Below are 12,591 nucleotides of genomic sequence, written 5' to 3' on the forward strand. Positions count from 1 at the left end.
AGACACCCTGGAATTGCCGAATACTACTTACTATCATTACACGATATGGAGAAAAAGAACTTTACTTCTATTATGGCTGAACAAGCATTGCCGATTTACATCATCAATAATTCTTGGCTTAGAGTCGATAAATAATTTCAGATCTGAATCGCACTTCTTTACACCGAGTAAAGCAAAGCTCTGAAGTTCCAAATTCACATAAGCAAACAGAATTTAGGGGGGAAAATCAACAGGAAGTGAAGATAGGAAATATAATGCACACTACAAAGAATGGAAAAAGCCCATTTCCCTCTCATCATTTCAAGCAATTACACACACGCGCACACACACACACACACTCCCTTCGCTGCTTTCCCAAACACATATGAGCCAGTATCCGCCAGAGGAAGGAGGGACAAAAGCCAATGAAAGAAATCAAAGGGGGCAAAAATATTGTTACCGATTTTGGCCTACAAGGGAAGTTAGATTTGATGCGCTAAATGTGAATAAATGGCATCTTCCTCCTCAAAACAGAAAGCAAAAGAAGTAACCTTGTGCTTAGCTCCTTAAATCAACTTTACAAGTTATTGATATGCTTCTTTAGAAGTAGCATGGCCACGACTCTCTACAATATTGGAGTTCATGCCAAGGACCTCTGGAGAAATTTCCCAGCTCTCACTTCTCCTTCCCCTACTTGAATGCCGTGTCTCTGCTTGAACCGTTGGAGCTCGTCTATCTGAACCAAGCACAGAATCAGCCTCGGAGGAATTATGGTGGATCACATCACTGCCTCTGCTTCTAATATCTGCTTCAATGTCTTCAATATTATGGCGTTGTGAGATCTTTAGCAGATCACCACCAATGTCTAAATCATCCTCTACCTTTACTCGTCTACCCTCACCTACATCTTCTATTTCAACTTCCCTAGTAGGGGGCAAAGTTGCCCTTGGTGCCTCCTGTGCAAAAGCTCGGAAATTGTTCCTAGAAGGCTTCACCTTAGTGCAAAACACTTCAAGGAAGTTATTCAGACAACCACGATCATAGACATTGGCCCTGCTTTCAGCTCTGTAGCGGAAATTCTCGTACGTAGTCTGACAAACAAGGAAAAAATCAACAACTGAAAAGTGACATAAAACATACATAACATCAGAAGAACACCAGTAATCTCAGTAAGGAAAAAAAATCTCCCCAGAACAATAATGGAAGTATCAAAATCTAAAAGGCCAACCTCTTAGAGCCAGAAAAAAAATATCAACATAAATGGGGCTAGTAAATGATGCCACTTCGTAGATAAACTGCCACTTCATAACAAAAACCAAACTCTAATGTTATTAAACCCAATGGCAGGCAACGGATTTATCTAAACTTGACCACGCTTGGTTTCTTTTATTTTCCATTGTCAACTTCTAACCAAATCAAGTGCACCGCGACCAAAAATATTAAATCACAGTCTAAAGCATTTTATATCCTAGAAGGACAATGATTGGCCAAAGCATAAGTTTCCTTTCTCAAGTGTTTGCTTGATGGACCGTTCTTGCCATGATAGTTTTGCAGACAACAGAAAAAGGACAAAAAGAGAATAATTTGAACAAAAGAGTACCAATACACAAAGAAAAAATTTAGCAGAAACCCATGGTATCTATAAGAGTTTCATTGTCAAATCCTATTCCAAGTTCTATGCAAAGAACATGTTGAAAAAAATTCTTGTTGCAGCTGTACTATAAGTTAAAAGACTTAACCTGCCATTACCCTCAAATATAATCAAGCTACATGATTGAAGACTAGATGACACTTTATCTGGCATACTTGTTATTTCTTGCTATTCATTTTTATGAGGAAAAGAGTAGAATGGATAAATATTACTTAGAGAGAGTATCAGCCGGATAGAGTCAGGGAGACAACCATTACTCCTACGAGTGTCCGAGACATAATGACAAAAATCCATATAAAAAACATAAAAAATTAACATCATGATGTTGGAAGAATAAGAAACATGACATTCTATGAATTATTAGCATATACTTGTAACAGTTACTTTAAACTGCAGGGTCATCAAGTATGAAAGCAACGTGTGGGACGTGAATAGGCAAGAAAGCCATCCTCGTAGCAACTAGGCGAGCACACCAACAATGTGAATTGCAAAAACACCTCCAGGCAACTAATGAAAGTAAAACCAACAGTGCAAGAAAGCAACAATGATAACTCTATTAGCTCACAAGTAGATCTTTCATTTGTCACTTTTCTTTTAATGGCTTTTTGATTCTCAAATTACGGCAAACTGCTAACAAGTAACCTTTTTTGGTGCCTGAACATCCACTTTGAAAGGCTTCTCAAAATCAGCAACTTTAGGGGTTAAAAGAAGCCTCACTAGAATCAAATCACAGACTAGAAAATTTAGGAAAGGAGACTCATGGGGTACCAGCCCATTCCCAGCCTGGGCAATGTGAGATAGTGACAAGATCCCGACTCAAACACCATATTTACTTTTTATATGCTCTACGTAGCGTGGGAATCAAGCTATATGATTTTATATTTCTACTCTTATACTATCTTTTTGCATTAGATATCCAACCAAATGTTATTCATACAGAATCTGTTCAATCATACAGCACACAGTGACTAAGTCTTTTAAATTACAATGACGGAACTACAACAAGAAGAGCATAATTCCAGTACAACTCAGATTATTGAACATTACTAATATTATAAACCCAAACAAGTCAGTAGATATTTATGTCCCAAATTTTTCTTCCACTGAATCCCCAATAAACAAATAAAGAAACAACTCCTAACCAGCTAAATCATTTCAACCATAAGATGCAGCAGCTAATCCAAATATAAAGTAACAAGAGAAAGCAGCTAACCTGATTTGTGCTTATGAGATACAAGTGAAAGCCAGTGAGTCCACCAACAAACCACAAGGAAATAAAACAATATGCCATTAAAATCACTGATGCAGGAGACTCTTTCATTGCCTTCCAAACTGTGCCATGATGGTCATCCATCAAAATTTTGATGTACAAAGCCGACAGGGCAAACACATAGATGCACAGGAGTGTGGCGGATGACACAAAACAAAAGAAGTAGCGATAGTTGCGCTGCAGATCATTAAAGGTAACGCAAAATTAATAGCGATCATATGCCAAAGGTGCTATCAAAATGCTAGAAAGATACCAATGTATCAAGCAGCATACCAATCCTATGCACTGGCCAACCCAAGGGCAGTGATGATCAAATCGCTCTACACAGTTGTCGCAGGTAGAGCAGTGAGAGCAACGGGGAGGGCGATAGAGCATGCATGTATCACAGTATTTTACTCTGACAGGAATTCCGTTAACCATCACTTCTTTGGTTCGCGGAAACTGAAGACTCGGTGTTTGTCTTCCCCCAATCTCCACTGATGCTGAAGTGTCATAACGGAACTCTTCCTCTGGAGGATGAGCATTACGAGGAACAATACCTGGATCCCTAGCAGATGTAAGAAGCAGTAGCACCAATACCTAGCAAAATTAACCACAGGATCATTCCCAAAATCAAGAATTTCTCTGCAAGAATTCATGAGCTAAGATCTCCCAATAGTTTTAGCCAAAAAGCCAATAATTTAATAGGATTTAAAACCTAAAGTCTTAACATCTTAAGAATGAAAAATCACCACCACAAATGCTTAGCACCAACTTTAAGATATGAAATTACGGATTCAAAATCATGCAGAAAAGAAACCACTTCCACATCCCAAGTACCATTAGGTGTGCACAATATGTATAGCATATCATGGGTCTAGAGCAATCAAACTACAGCATTTTGCTTCACCGAGAATCACCCATGTCATTTTCAGACGGTTAATGTCATGATATGAGCAACACCAATAATTAACATATCCCTTTACTACTTATGTCAAATTACTAACTTATGAAACATTCCCAATGCCAGGCACAATTACATAAATATAAGAATCATATAACCTCAATAGCAATTCTCTTTAATGCTTTAGCACTACATTCTCAACTGCTGAAAAGGTTGATGCCGTATTAGGAAATGATCAGCAATCTGATCATTGAAAGCAATAATACAACTTATGCAGGCTAAGCAACTTGATGACCAAGAGACCATGAATATCTCTTCATTCACCATGATGCAGCATGCACGACAAATGATTATCAAAAGTTGCTAGAATACTTTTACATATGTGCTTAGAGATGAGGGATTAAGCGTACTTACATAAACCGTAAAAGCAACAGCTACAGCAAAAATTGCATATCCCACATTATATGGTGAAAACTCGTGTCGAAGATGCCTTGCAACAAAAACACAAAAGATAACAACTGGGACAATGATCAGCAACAAGGTTATGAGCAGCGACCTAGCATCAGGTCCAAACATCAACCTCCCACCAAGAAAAAATTTCTGCACAAGTTAAACATTCTAGATCAAAAAATAATAAGAGCAGCACCAACCTGAACTTTCAGACTGTTATGAAATCTCAAACTATGTACATCCTTCTCTTCTGACACCCAGGTGCTTAGACCCCTAGTTTTCACTGAAACTTTGCTAAATTCAGACTTCAATTAATGCAAATACCATTTGTGTTTATAACACATACATTAGTAGGAAGGTAATATGTACTAAGGTAAGATAACTACAAGCCATACAGATGGAGAACCAATAAGAAGAAAATTGGATGTTAACCAACATTATTAAAGCTATCAAGTTAGCAAGAGCTTGAACCCGATACAGGAAGCTAAAATTAGGATAGTGCAAGCCAAGATAGGGACTAACTGCTAAGCCTGATTTCAAAACAAGACAAATTATAAAGCTTGACCAAAAAATGTACCCAAATACAGAATCTAAAAATAGATAAACAGAGTTCATCTTAACCAAAACTTTCTGAAAATGATTAGAATTCATTGGAGGTAGGTACTACAATCGCAACATTCCCACATCATAGTAAGAAGACAACACTACTGTGAACAAAATTCCTGTTAAATATCTCAGTCCATTCTCAGTTTGCAGACAAAGACGGTAAACAGTCAGTTTAGGGCCACCCTAAACTTGACTAAAGATCCTCACTTTGCAGGTTGAGTTCAAAATTTTAGACCATGATAAAACAGCCAATACAATAAAAAAAAAAGGAATAAAAAAGGGCAATCTTAAGCTTCACTCCGGTATTTGCAGAGGACCTTTTTCTGTTAATTTGCAGAGGACGTTGAGCCTCTTTAGGAGCATAAATAGCTTCAATCTGAGTTTTCAATGAACCTATTTTAAGTCTTAGTTAAGAATCCATAAGATTATTAAAAAGTTCAAACTAATCGCAGTTTCACCAGTTTTGCATTGTAAATGCTTTTGCAAAACCTACAATTTATAAAATTAGCAGGAATAAAGAAAATGGAAGTTGTTACTAATTGGAAATTCCATCAGGTAGTCAAATAGAGTAAACGTTAGGGTTTCTTACAGTCTCTAAAATGTTCTGCATCTTCTCATCACACAACTACACCACCTATGATTACACAACAAACCCATTGTAAGGTTAACCCCTAACACTTGCCTGATGATATTTTAACTCACTTTGTCTGGGTCTATGAATCCTGCACAGATCTCCTAGGAAACTTAACTTTACTACATAATAAAATGTGGATGTAACTTTAGCATAAATCATCATCAAAAGAAGCAAGTGGACCTCAAAAAAAAAAAACAGAGGGAGAGAGGGAGACAGAGAGACTTTGGCCAACTGGTGGCAAAAAAATACACATTCTTAATGTGATTCTCTTATATTTTCTAAGCCCGATGTTGCCGTATCCATCACTAAACTTCTCTCTTTTTCTTTTTCTTTGATTAAAAAAAAAAGGATGAAAACTTATTCTATCTTTTTCTTTTTATTTTTCTATCTTATCTTATATTTTATAAAGAAAGCTCCCTGATTAGAGAGGGGGGGGGGAAGATGAAAACTTTTTTCTTGCATTTGTCTCCTGTTACAACCATAATCTTTTTCTTTGCAGACTTGTTTAATCAACTCATTGTTGTACAGCTAAGTAATTTTCCTTAACAAAATAACAAAGATTAGGAAACTACATAGCCAACAACATCAAACCCAGATTAACAAGAAATGTTTTTTGTAAAAGGAACTCTAAGCTTTCTGATACATCTAATCGAAGGACTGAAAATTAATTGAATCATCAAAATCTACAGATTTCATACTTTTTGGGCATTAAACCAATTACAACAATGCAAAATTACCTTCCTATTTATTCATGAGCACCAAGACATGAACGGTTAACTAATTACGCTCAACAACTACAGCATTGATGCACAGTCCTCCTACAAAGCACCATTGAAAGCTATGTTACTGGACTTGGTACGGGAGTCCTGCAGACATTGCTAGCCTGGTGTAAAATGAAAAGTCGAACACAGTAGGGTAGGGCAAAGTAAAGAGTCTGACTAACACAGTCCCTAACTGTCTGCTGCTTGTAAAGAAGAAACATTGTAACTTCAGCAAGATATGATCATATTAATATATTATCTTCTTTACCCGTGAGCTATAATATTGGTCTTTCAAGAAAAAATTATGAATATTTAACCAACAATCAAGCTTGAAAAACCTACCACTATCTCAACCAACCTTTTGAGTAGCTAACTGCAACCGGACCTCAGCATTGCAAATGTAAGTTTCAGATAAAATTTCCTTTCTTGCAACTCCAGGCAGGTCAAGAAAATCGTTTTACAGGACAGATTTACCACGCAAGTTCACAATGCTAAACATACAAAATGCCAACATAAAAAAAAAAAATCAAACTGTTAAATTCAAACATCATATTCCAAATAAGAATTCTCTCCGTCACCAAACCTGAAAACCCCAAACTTTCAATAACCTAATTAAGAAGTTTTCCTCCCATCTGAAGCCCCAAAGTACGCAACATTTAAACTCTTTAATGAAACACTTCAATTCCATTGGATTCCCTGAATTCCTATAACTTGACCTAATACTGAAATCATTAAACCTTCCTGCTCACAAATTAGCTCAAAAAGCAACAATTAATCACAATTTACCAAAGAAACAAGTTAATCAATCATGACCCATTAAAATTTAAGGAAAACCCAGAAAATTATAAGCACCCCAGATGCTAAAATCATCAAAAATAAAAAAGCAGAATAATTCCAATATCCCAAAATCTCAAGTACCAGAAAAACTAAAAATTCAATGAAAAAGCTTAAATTAAACAAAAATAAACCATCTGAGCTTACATTACTTCCTTTCCAAACTTCATACACGCGCTTTGCCATGAGAAATTTAACGGCCCCCAAAACCTACGCGCCCCGAAAATTCTTCAACTCCTCTTCTTTCACTTAGGCCGGGACAGAGTCGAAGCTTTGAAACTTATACTTATTGTTATCATTATCATTATTCATCTCCCCTTCTCTCTCCTTTCTTTCTCTCTCACACAGTCACACGGTAGAGACAGAGAAAGAGTTCGACATAAAGATAGATGAATCTAATCCAATCTTTTTCTTTTTGCCGGAAATTTGAAAAAATTCAAGTGAAATTGTGGGGCCAGCTGTCCAAATATGGGAAGATAGAAAGAGGGTTTAGGAAAATTGGAAGAATAATTGGCTAATAGAGACGAAAATGAAGATGGGTTTGCGTAGGTGGTGTGATCTGGAGAAGAAGGGAAGGGGACCTTTCCGAATGGTGGCGGTCTGGGCGTTTTAGAGGTGTTTTAGTGTGTGTAGTGTGTGTGAGAAAGTGGGGGAATGTTTTGGGAACGGACTACCCAGTTGGAAAGTTGAATGATTTTTCTCTTTCTTAGGTCATTGTGTTAGGATAATGATGACCATTATTGATTTTGGGAATTAGAGGTTCTCTTTTTTTTCTTTTTTCTTTTTTTACCTATAGAATATTATTGGTGCTTATTCCTTAATGCTAGTTTAAAAAATTCAACTTGTTTTAAAAAAAGCATTGAATTTCATAAGTTTCCATAATTCAAATTTTACAACGTTTCCAATTTTTTTAGAATGGAGGAAAAAAGAGGGTTCAATTAGATACTAATTTAAACCAAAGTGAAAAAATGCGAGTTCCAAACGTTCTAATTTGCACCCTTATTACTCGATTTGGATCCCGAGAAGGAATGTGTTATAAAAGAGTAACTTAAAGAAAATTGAAATTTATTTTCCCTTTTTTGTCTTATGTTGTAATTAGAAAAAGTGATTCTCTAATTAGTGATATTTATGGAATTTTAGTATCTAAACTAACTTTTTCTTGCAAAATTTGCAGATGTTAGGAAACTTGGGTAGCTTTTTTGCAACTCGAGATCGTCTGAAATACAAACGGAATAAAAAAAAAAGGGTAACTAATCCTTTTTTCTATTTACTTTTCAGTATTTTCTTGACTAAACATCCTTGACTTTTATAATTTGTCAATAAGGCTTGTACAAAAAGAGTGTAATTAAAATCTCAATCCAAAAAAATATGAAAATTTTGTGTGTTAAAATTTTTTACATTTGACCTAGGTACCACTAACTTTAGAACTTATTAGAACTTAGTATATTAATTTAGACATTTGATCAAGTTTTTGAAACCCGTTTGGATTCCTATTTTCTGAAATTTTATTGCGTAGTGATTCGATGTGTGAGATAAAAAGGTAATTGAGCCAAAAAAAAATTTTTGAAAAAAAATGAGAATCTCAATTCTCAAATTGACGAGTTGTTGAATATTCCATACGAAACAAAAGGTTTTTTTTTTTATTGTTTTTATTGGGTGGCTGATTACATTGTCAATTTAAGACTGAATTATAATAAGTTGTATGTGTTTGTTTTCTTGTTGGCTTGTGAGTTCTAAGACAACATGAGTTGGCCTTGACTGGTCAGGAGCAATATAAAACTGTAAGTTAGGGGTAGCAAGCTGCAACTAAGTCCATGGGCAAGCTGCTGAATAGAAATAGATATAGATCAACCCTTTTAACGTATAGTAGTATTAAAAAAGATTGACTTAATTGTCAGGCTTATATAGTGGATTAGCAAATGTTTAAAAGGGATAAAGAAGCCTAAACTCGATCGTTTTTTGTCTTGCATGCTTCTTATTTGACAGAAATCCACGAGCAGGTACAACATTCAAGACTAATTAATGCACGTCTAGTACCATAAACACAAAGGATCACTAGCTCAAGGCCTGAAACATCTGAGCTAGCTAATGCATTTGAATATTTACATCCAATGGTTTAACTCGAAAATCTAGACCAACCAATGCTAGAATTCTTCCGACCGAATTTATAAATAATACTACTAAACTAGTTCTCTTTTTTTTTTTTTTTTTTTTTTGTTATGGTGGAAAAGATATTTTTGTTCTTCTGTTAAAAGTGATGTTATGTAAGGGGATGTTTATCTGATGTTTGAATCGCTGTGGACAAGTTTTACTTTTTGTTTAAGCTTCTCTTAATATGTTTGGCAGATAAGTTTTTTGCCAAGTTTGTCTGCTACATGTTTTTTAAAAACTTTAGTTACAGTAATCTCAAAAAATTTCTCAAAATTTTTAAATTACACACTTTAAAATATTCAAAATAAAACACACTTCAAATATTTTTTTAAAAACTTCTACAGTAAATTACAGTAAAGTTTTAGACAAATACCCAAGAAACTCACTTGCGAGACGGGGGGAGCATTTTTGTTGAGGATAAGGATTATGTTATTGGAACTTAGAAGGAAATTTTGGTACAAGACTTCTGCATTTTGGAATTGACTTGAAAGAACGTGAAATTTCACAAATATTTATATTTTAGTATGTAGTAACCCTTTGCAACTTAGCGTCGCACATTTAAAAGTCAATTTAGATATACTAATTAGTGTTCAAGAAAGCCTGCACGATGATGCTTTATTTGAAGTTAAGGTAACCATAGAAAGTCGATTCTTAATTCTAACAATCAATTAAAGAAAAAAGAAAAAACTTATCTTTCTTCTATTTATAAACCAGGTGAGTAGGTTGTTAGTGAAGTTAGTCTACGACTAATTTTGGCGAGTCAAAGAATGTGGGAAAGAAAGGAAAACTATAAAGAACGGTTATATTACGAGAACTTAGTTGGAAATTTTGGTGAAAGACGTTTACATTTTCGAATTGACTTGAAAGAAGATAAAATTTATTTTTGAGTACTTAGTGACCTTTTGCAATTTAGTGTCGTTCATTAAGCAGCTCCACTTTTAATTCCTTAGGATCGAACGTGATATAAGTTGAAAAGAAAAGAAAACAAGAAATCAGAGTTTCCAAAGAACATTTGTGGGTTTAGTTTATATTTCATGCTGTTTGGCATTTTCCGCAGTTCAAATTTCTTTCTTCTAAAAACTAACTATACTTGTCATCAAGCCTCCTCGTGCTATTTTCTCCCGAGGTGAAGTTTAGAGTTCGAATTTTAAACTTGACAGTCACGACCAGAAAGAAAGGATGCGAAGAGGGCGGAAGAATGAAAAACCAAAAAAAAAAAAGAGCTTCTTCATGCCACCATTATTATGTTCAGTTGAATTCAATAATCAAGAACCAAATGCCAGATTCGTATATCCTCCCCGCCTAGCTACTTCTTTTCTTTTTCTTGTCAAAAATTCTCTCAAGCTACCAATCACATCTTTATGCCACCATAATAGTCGGCAAATACTAGGCAGATGAGTCTACTATGTGCTCATAAATAGGGATGTACGCGAGCCAAGCTACTCGCGCTCGCGAGTAGCTTGGTCAACGGCTTGGCTCAAACTCGGGTTGACCCAGTTCGAGCCGAGTTTCGAGTAGCTCGATTGGCGTTCGAGTCGAGTTTCAAGTCTCAAATTTTTTGCTCGCGGCATGTCGAGCTGGGCTATTTAAATAATATATTTATAATTTAAATAATATATATGTATTATAATTATAAAATGACTATTATGGGTATAGGTTATACAGAATTTACAATATACTCTTCTTTATAATAAAATTTTATAAGGGTAAAAAAGTAATAACATAATTATAAAAATACCTAAAAAAAATGTCTAAAAAATGCCTCATTTTTTTGGTCGAGTTGAGTCAAAAAACTTGATTAGACTCGGCTTTATAATGTTTGACTAAGGGTCGAGCCTTATTGAGTCGAGTTTCGAGTTTAAAGCGAGTACATCGAGTTAAGTTTTGAGTATCAATTTTTTTGACTCGATCGAGTTCGAGCCGAGCTCGAGCCTAGGAATATATGAGTCGAGTCGAGCTCGAGTATAGCACTACTCGAGTTTGACTCGGTTCGATTACATCCCTACTCATAAATCACGTAGTTTATGTTTAGCCACTTCCCCTTAAACGTAGGAGGATACTACTCTTTGTTTGCACCTCATATTGCATGAGTGGCAGATTTTGTGACTTGTAAACCTAATAACCCGTAGTTTTGAGGGAAAGAAACTTCAGGCTACTTTGGTTACTCTCTTATGTTTCTTCTTGGTAAGTTACTTCTTGCTGGCTTGGGAGAACTGATTGACAAACATACGACTGCTGGAGTCCTGCATTTTTTTTTTTTTTAATATAACAAAGGTTATTACTATACATGATGGCTAAATTCATTGATTTGCTAAAACCAAAAAAAAAAATTGAAAAAGGGACAAAAGAAAAGCAGAAAGAAAACTGTCAATACTTATCGAGTAGGTCGACTTGTGCCATGATACAAGATAATCCTAGTCGTTTAAATGCATGAACCTGCAATAATTTTAGTACTTGTACGTGTAACTTTAGGATTTAATTAACGAAAACCTCGTATAAGCGTTATGAGTGACAGAATAAAATTAAATTAAGAAGTGTTTAGTGTAAAAAAGAAGACAGATGTGAATGTGAACGCGTAAAAGCCAATTTGACTGCACTGATTAGTGTAATCCTGTAGGCAATAATGACCTTTTAACATTACCTTGTACCTTGCAAAGTTGAAAACCTCCTCTTGTTTTTATTACAAACCACACGAGTATTATAGGTTACTTGTGAAGTTAGGCCGAGTCAATAATAGAAATCTTCAAAGAATTTGCGCATGCATGACTAATATAGAAATCTTCAATAGTAGGTGCAGGATTGGGGGCTATGGTGGTTGATACATTGTTCTATGGGGCACTTGAGCCTTGAGAAAGTGATAAGCACTTCCAGATTAGGTTAGGTGTGGACATGCACTTTGTACTTAGATTTGACTCTAAATCATTTAGATTCATTCATGGTCATCTTCATATTATTATTACTTGCTCATTTTCTTATTTACGAATTTTGGCCCTTAATCTAAATTCTTTTTTTTTTTGTAAAAAATTACAAATTTATCGTTTTATTGGGGAGGATTTTTTTTTTTCAAGGGATGTTTCAACTTTTCAAATCTGATAAGAAGTTAATTACAATTCAATCCCCTAAATTTTCTGTAATTGATAATTTGGCAAATCCAAACGTATAACATCAGACACGAATTCCCGAATATGCCTTTAGCATATTATGATATAATTATCATGTAGTAAGATAAGTTGCCACCCTCTACATAAGCCATGGATAGTTCAGGATAACTGTCACAAAATTTTGCCCAAGAACATTTCAACTAATCCTGCCACAAACTTTTGGAAATAGAACTTTTATACCTTTTTGTAAATATTAGTTGTGCTATGCCTT

At 35.1% G+C, this 12,591-nt stretch overlaps 1 protein-coding gene across 1 annotated transcript; it reads right to left on the reverse strand.

Annotated features, from left to right (window-relative positions):
- Nucleotides 1–271: 271 nt before the first annotated feature.
- LOC113714795 (protein S-acyltransferase 8-like) lies at nt 272–7,732 on the reverse strand. Its single transcript, XM_027238874.2, has 5 exons — nt 7,216–7,732; nt 4,198–4,383; nt 3,174–3,479; nt 2,844–3,077; nt 272–1,070 (listed from the first exon to the last, which is right to left on the reverse strand). Exons 1-5 carry the CDS (start codon nt 7,252–7,254, stop codon nt 564–566), a joined length of 1,272 nt encoding a protein of 423 aa, XP_027094675.1. The 5' UTR covers nt 7,255–7,732; the 3' UTR covers nt 272–563.
- Nucleotides 7,733–12,591: the final 4,859 nt, after the last annotated feature.

This window comes from Coffea arabica, chromosome 10c (genome assembly GCF_036785885.1).
Source record: "Coffea arabica cultivar ET-39 chromosome 10c, Coffea Arabica ET-39 HiFi, whole genome shotgun sequence".
Taxonomy (NCBI): domain Eukaryota; kingdom Viridiplantae; phylum Streptophyta; class Magnoliopsida; order Gentianales; family Rubiaceae; genus Coffea; species Coffea arabica.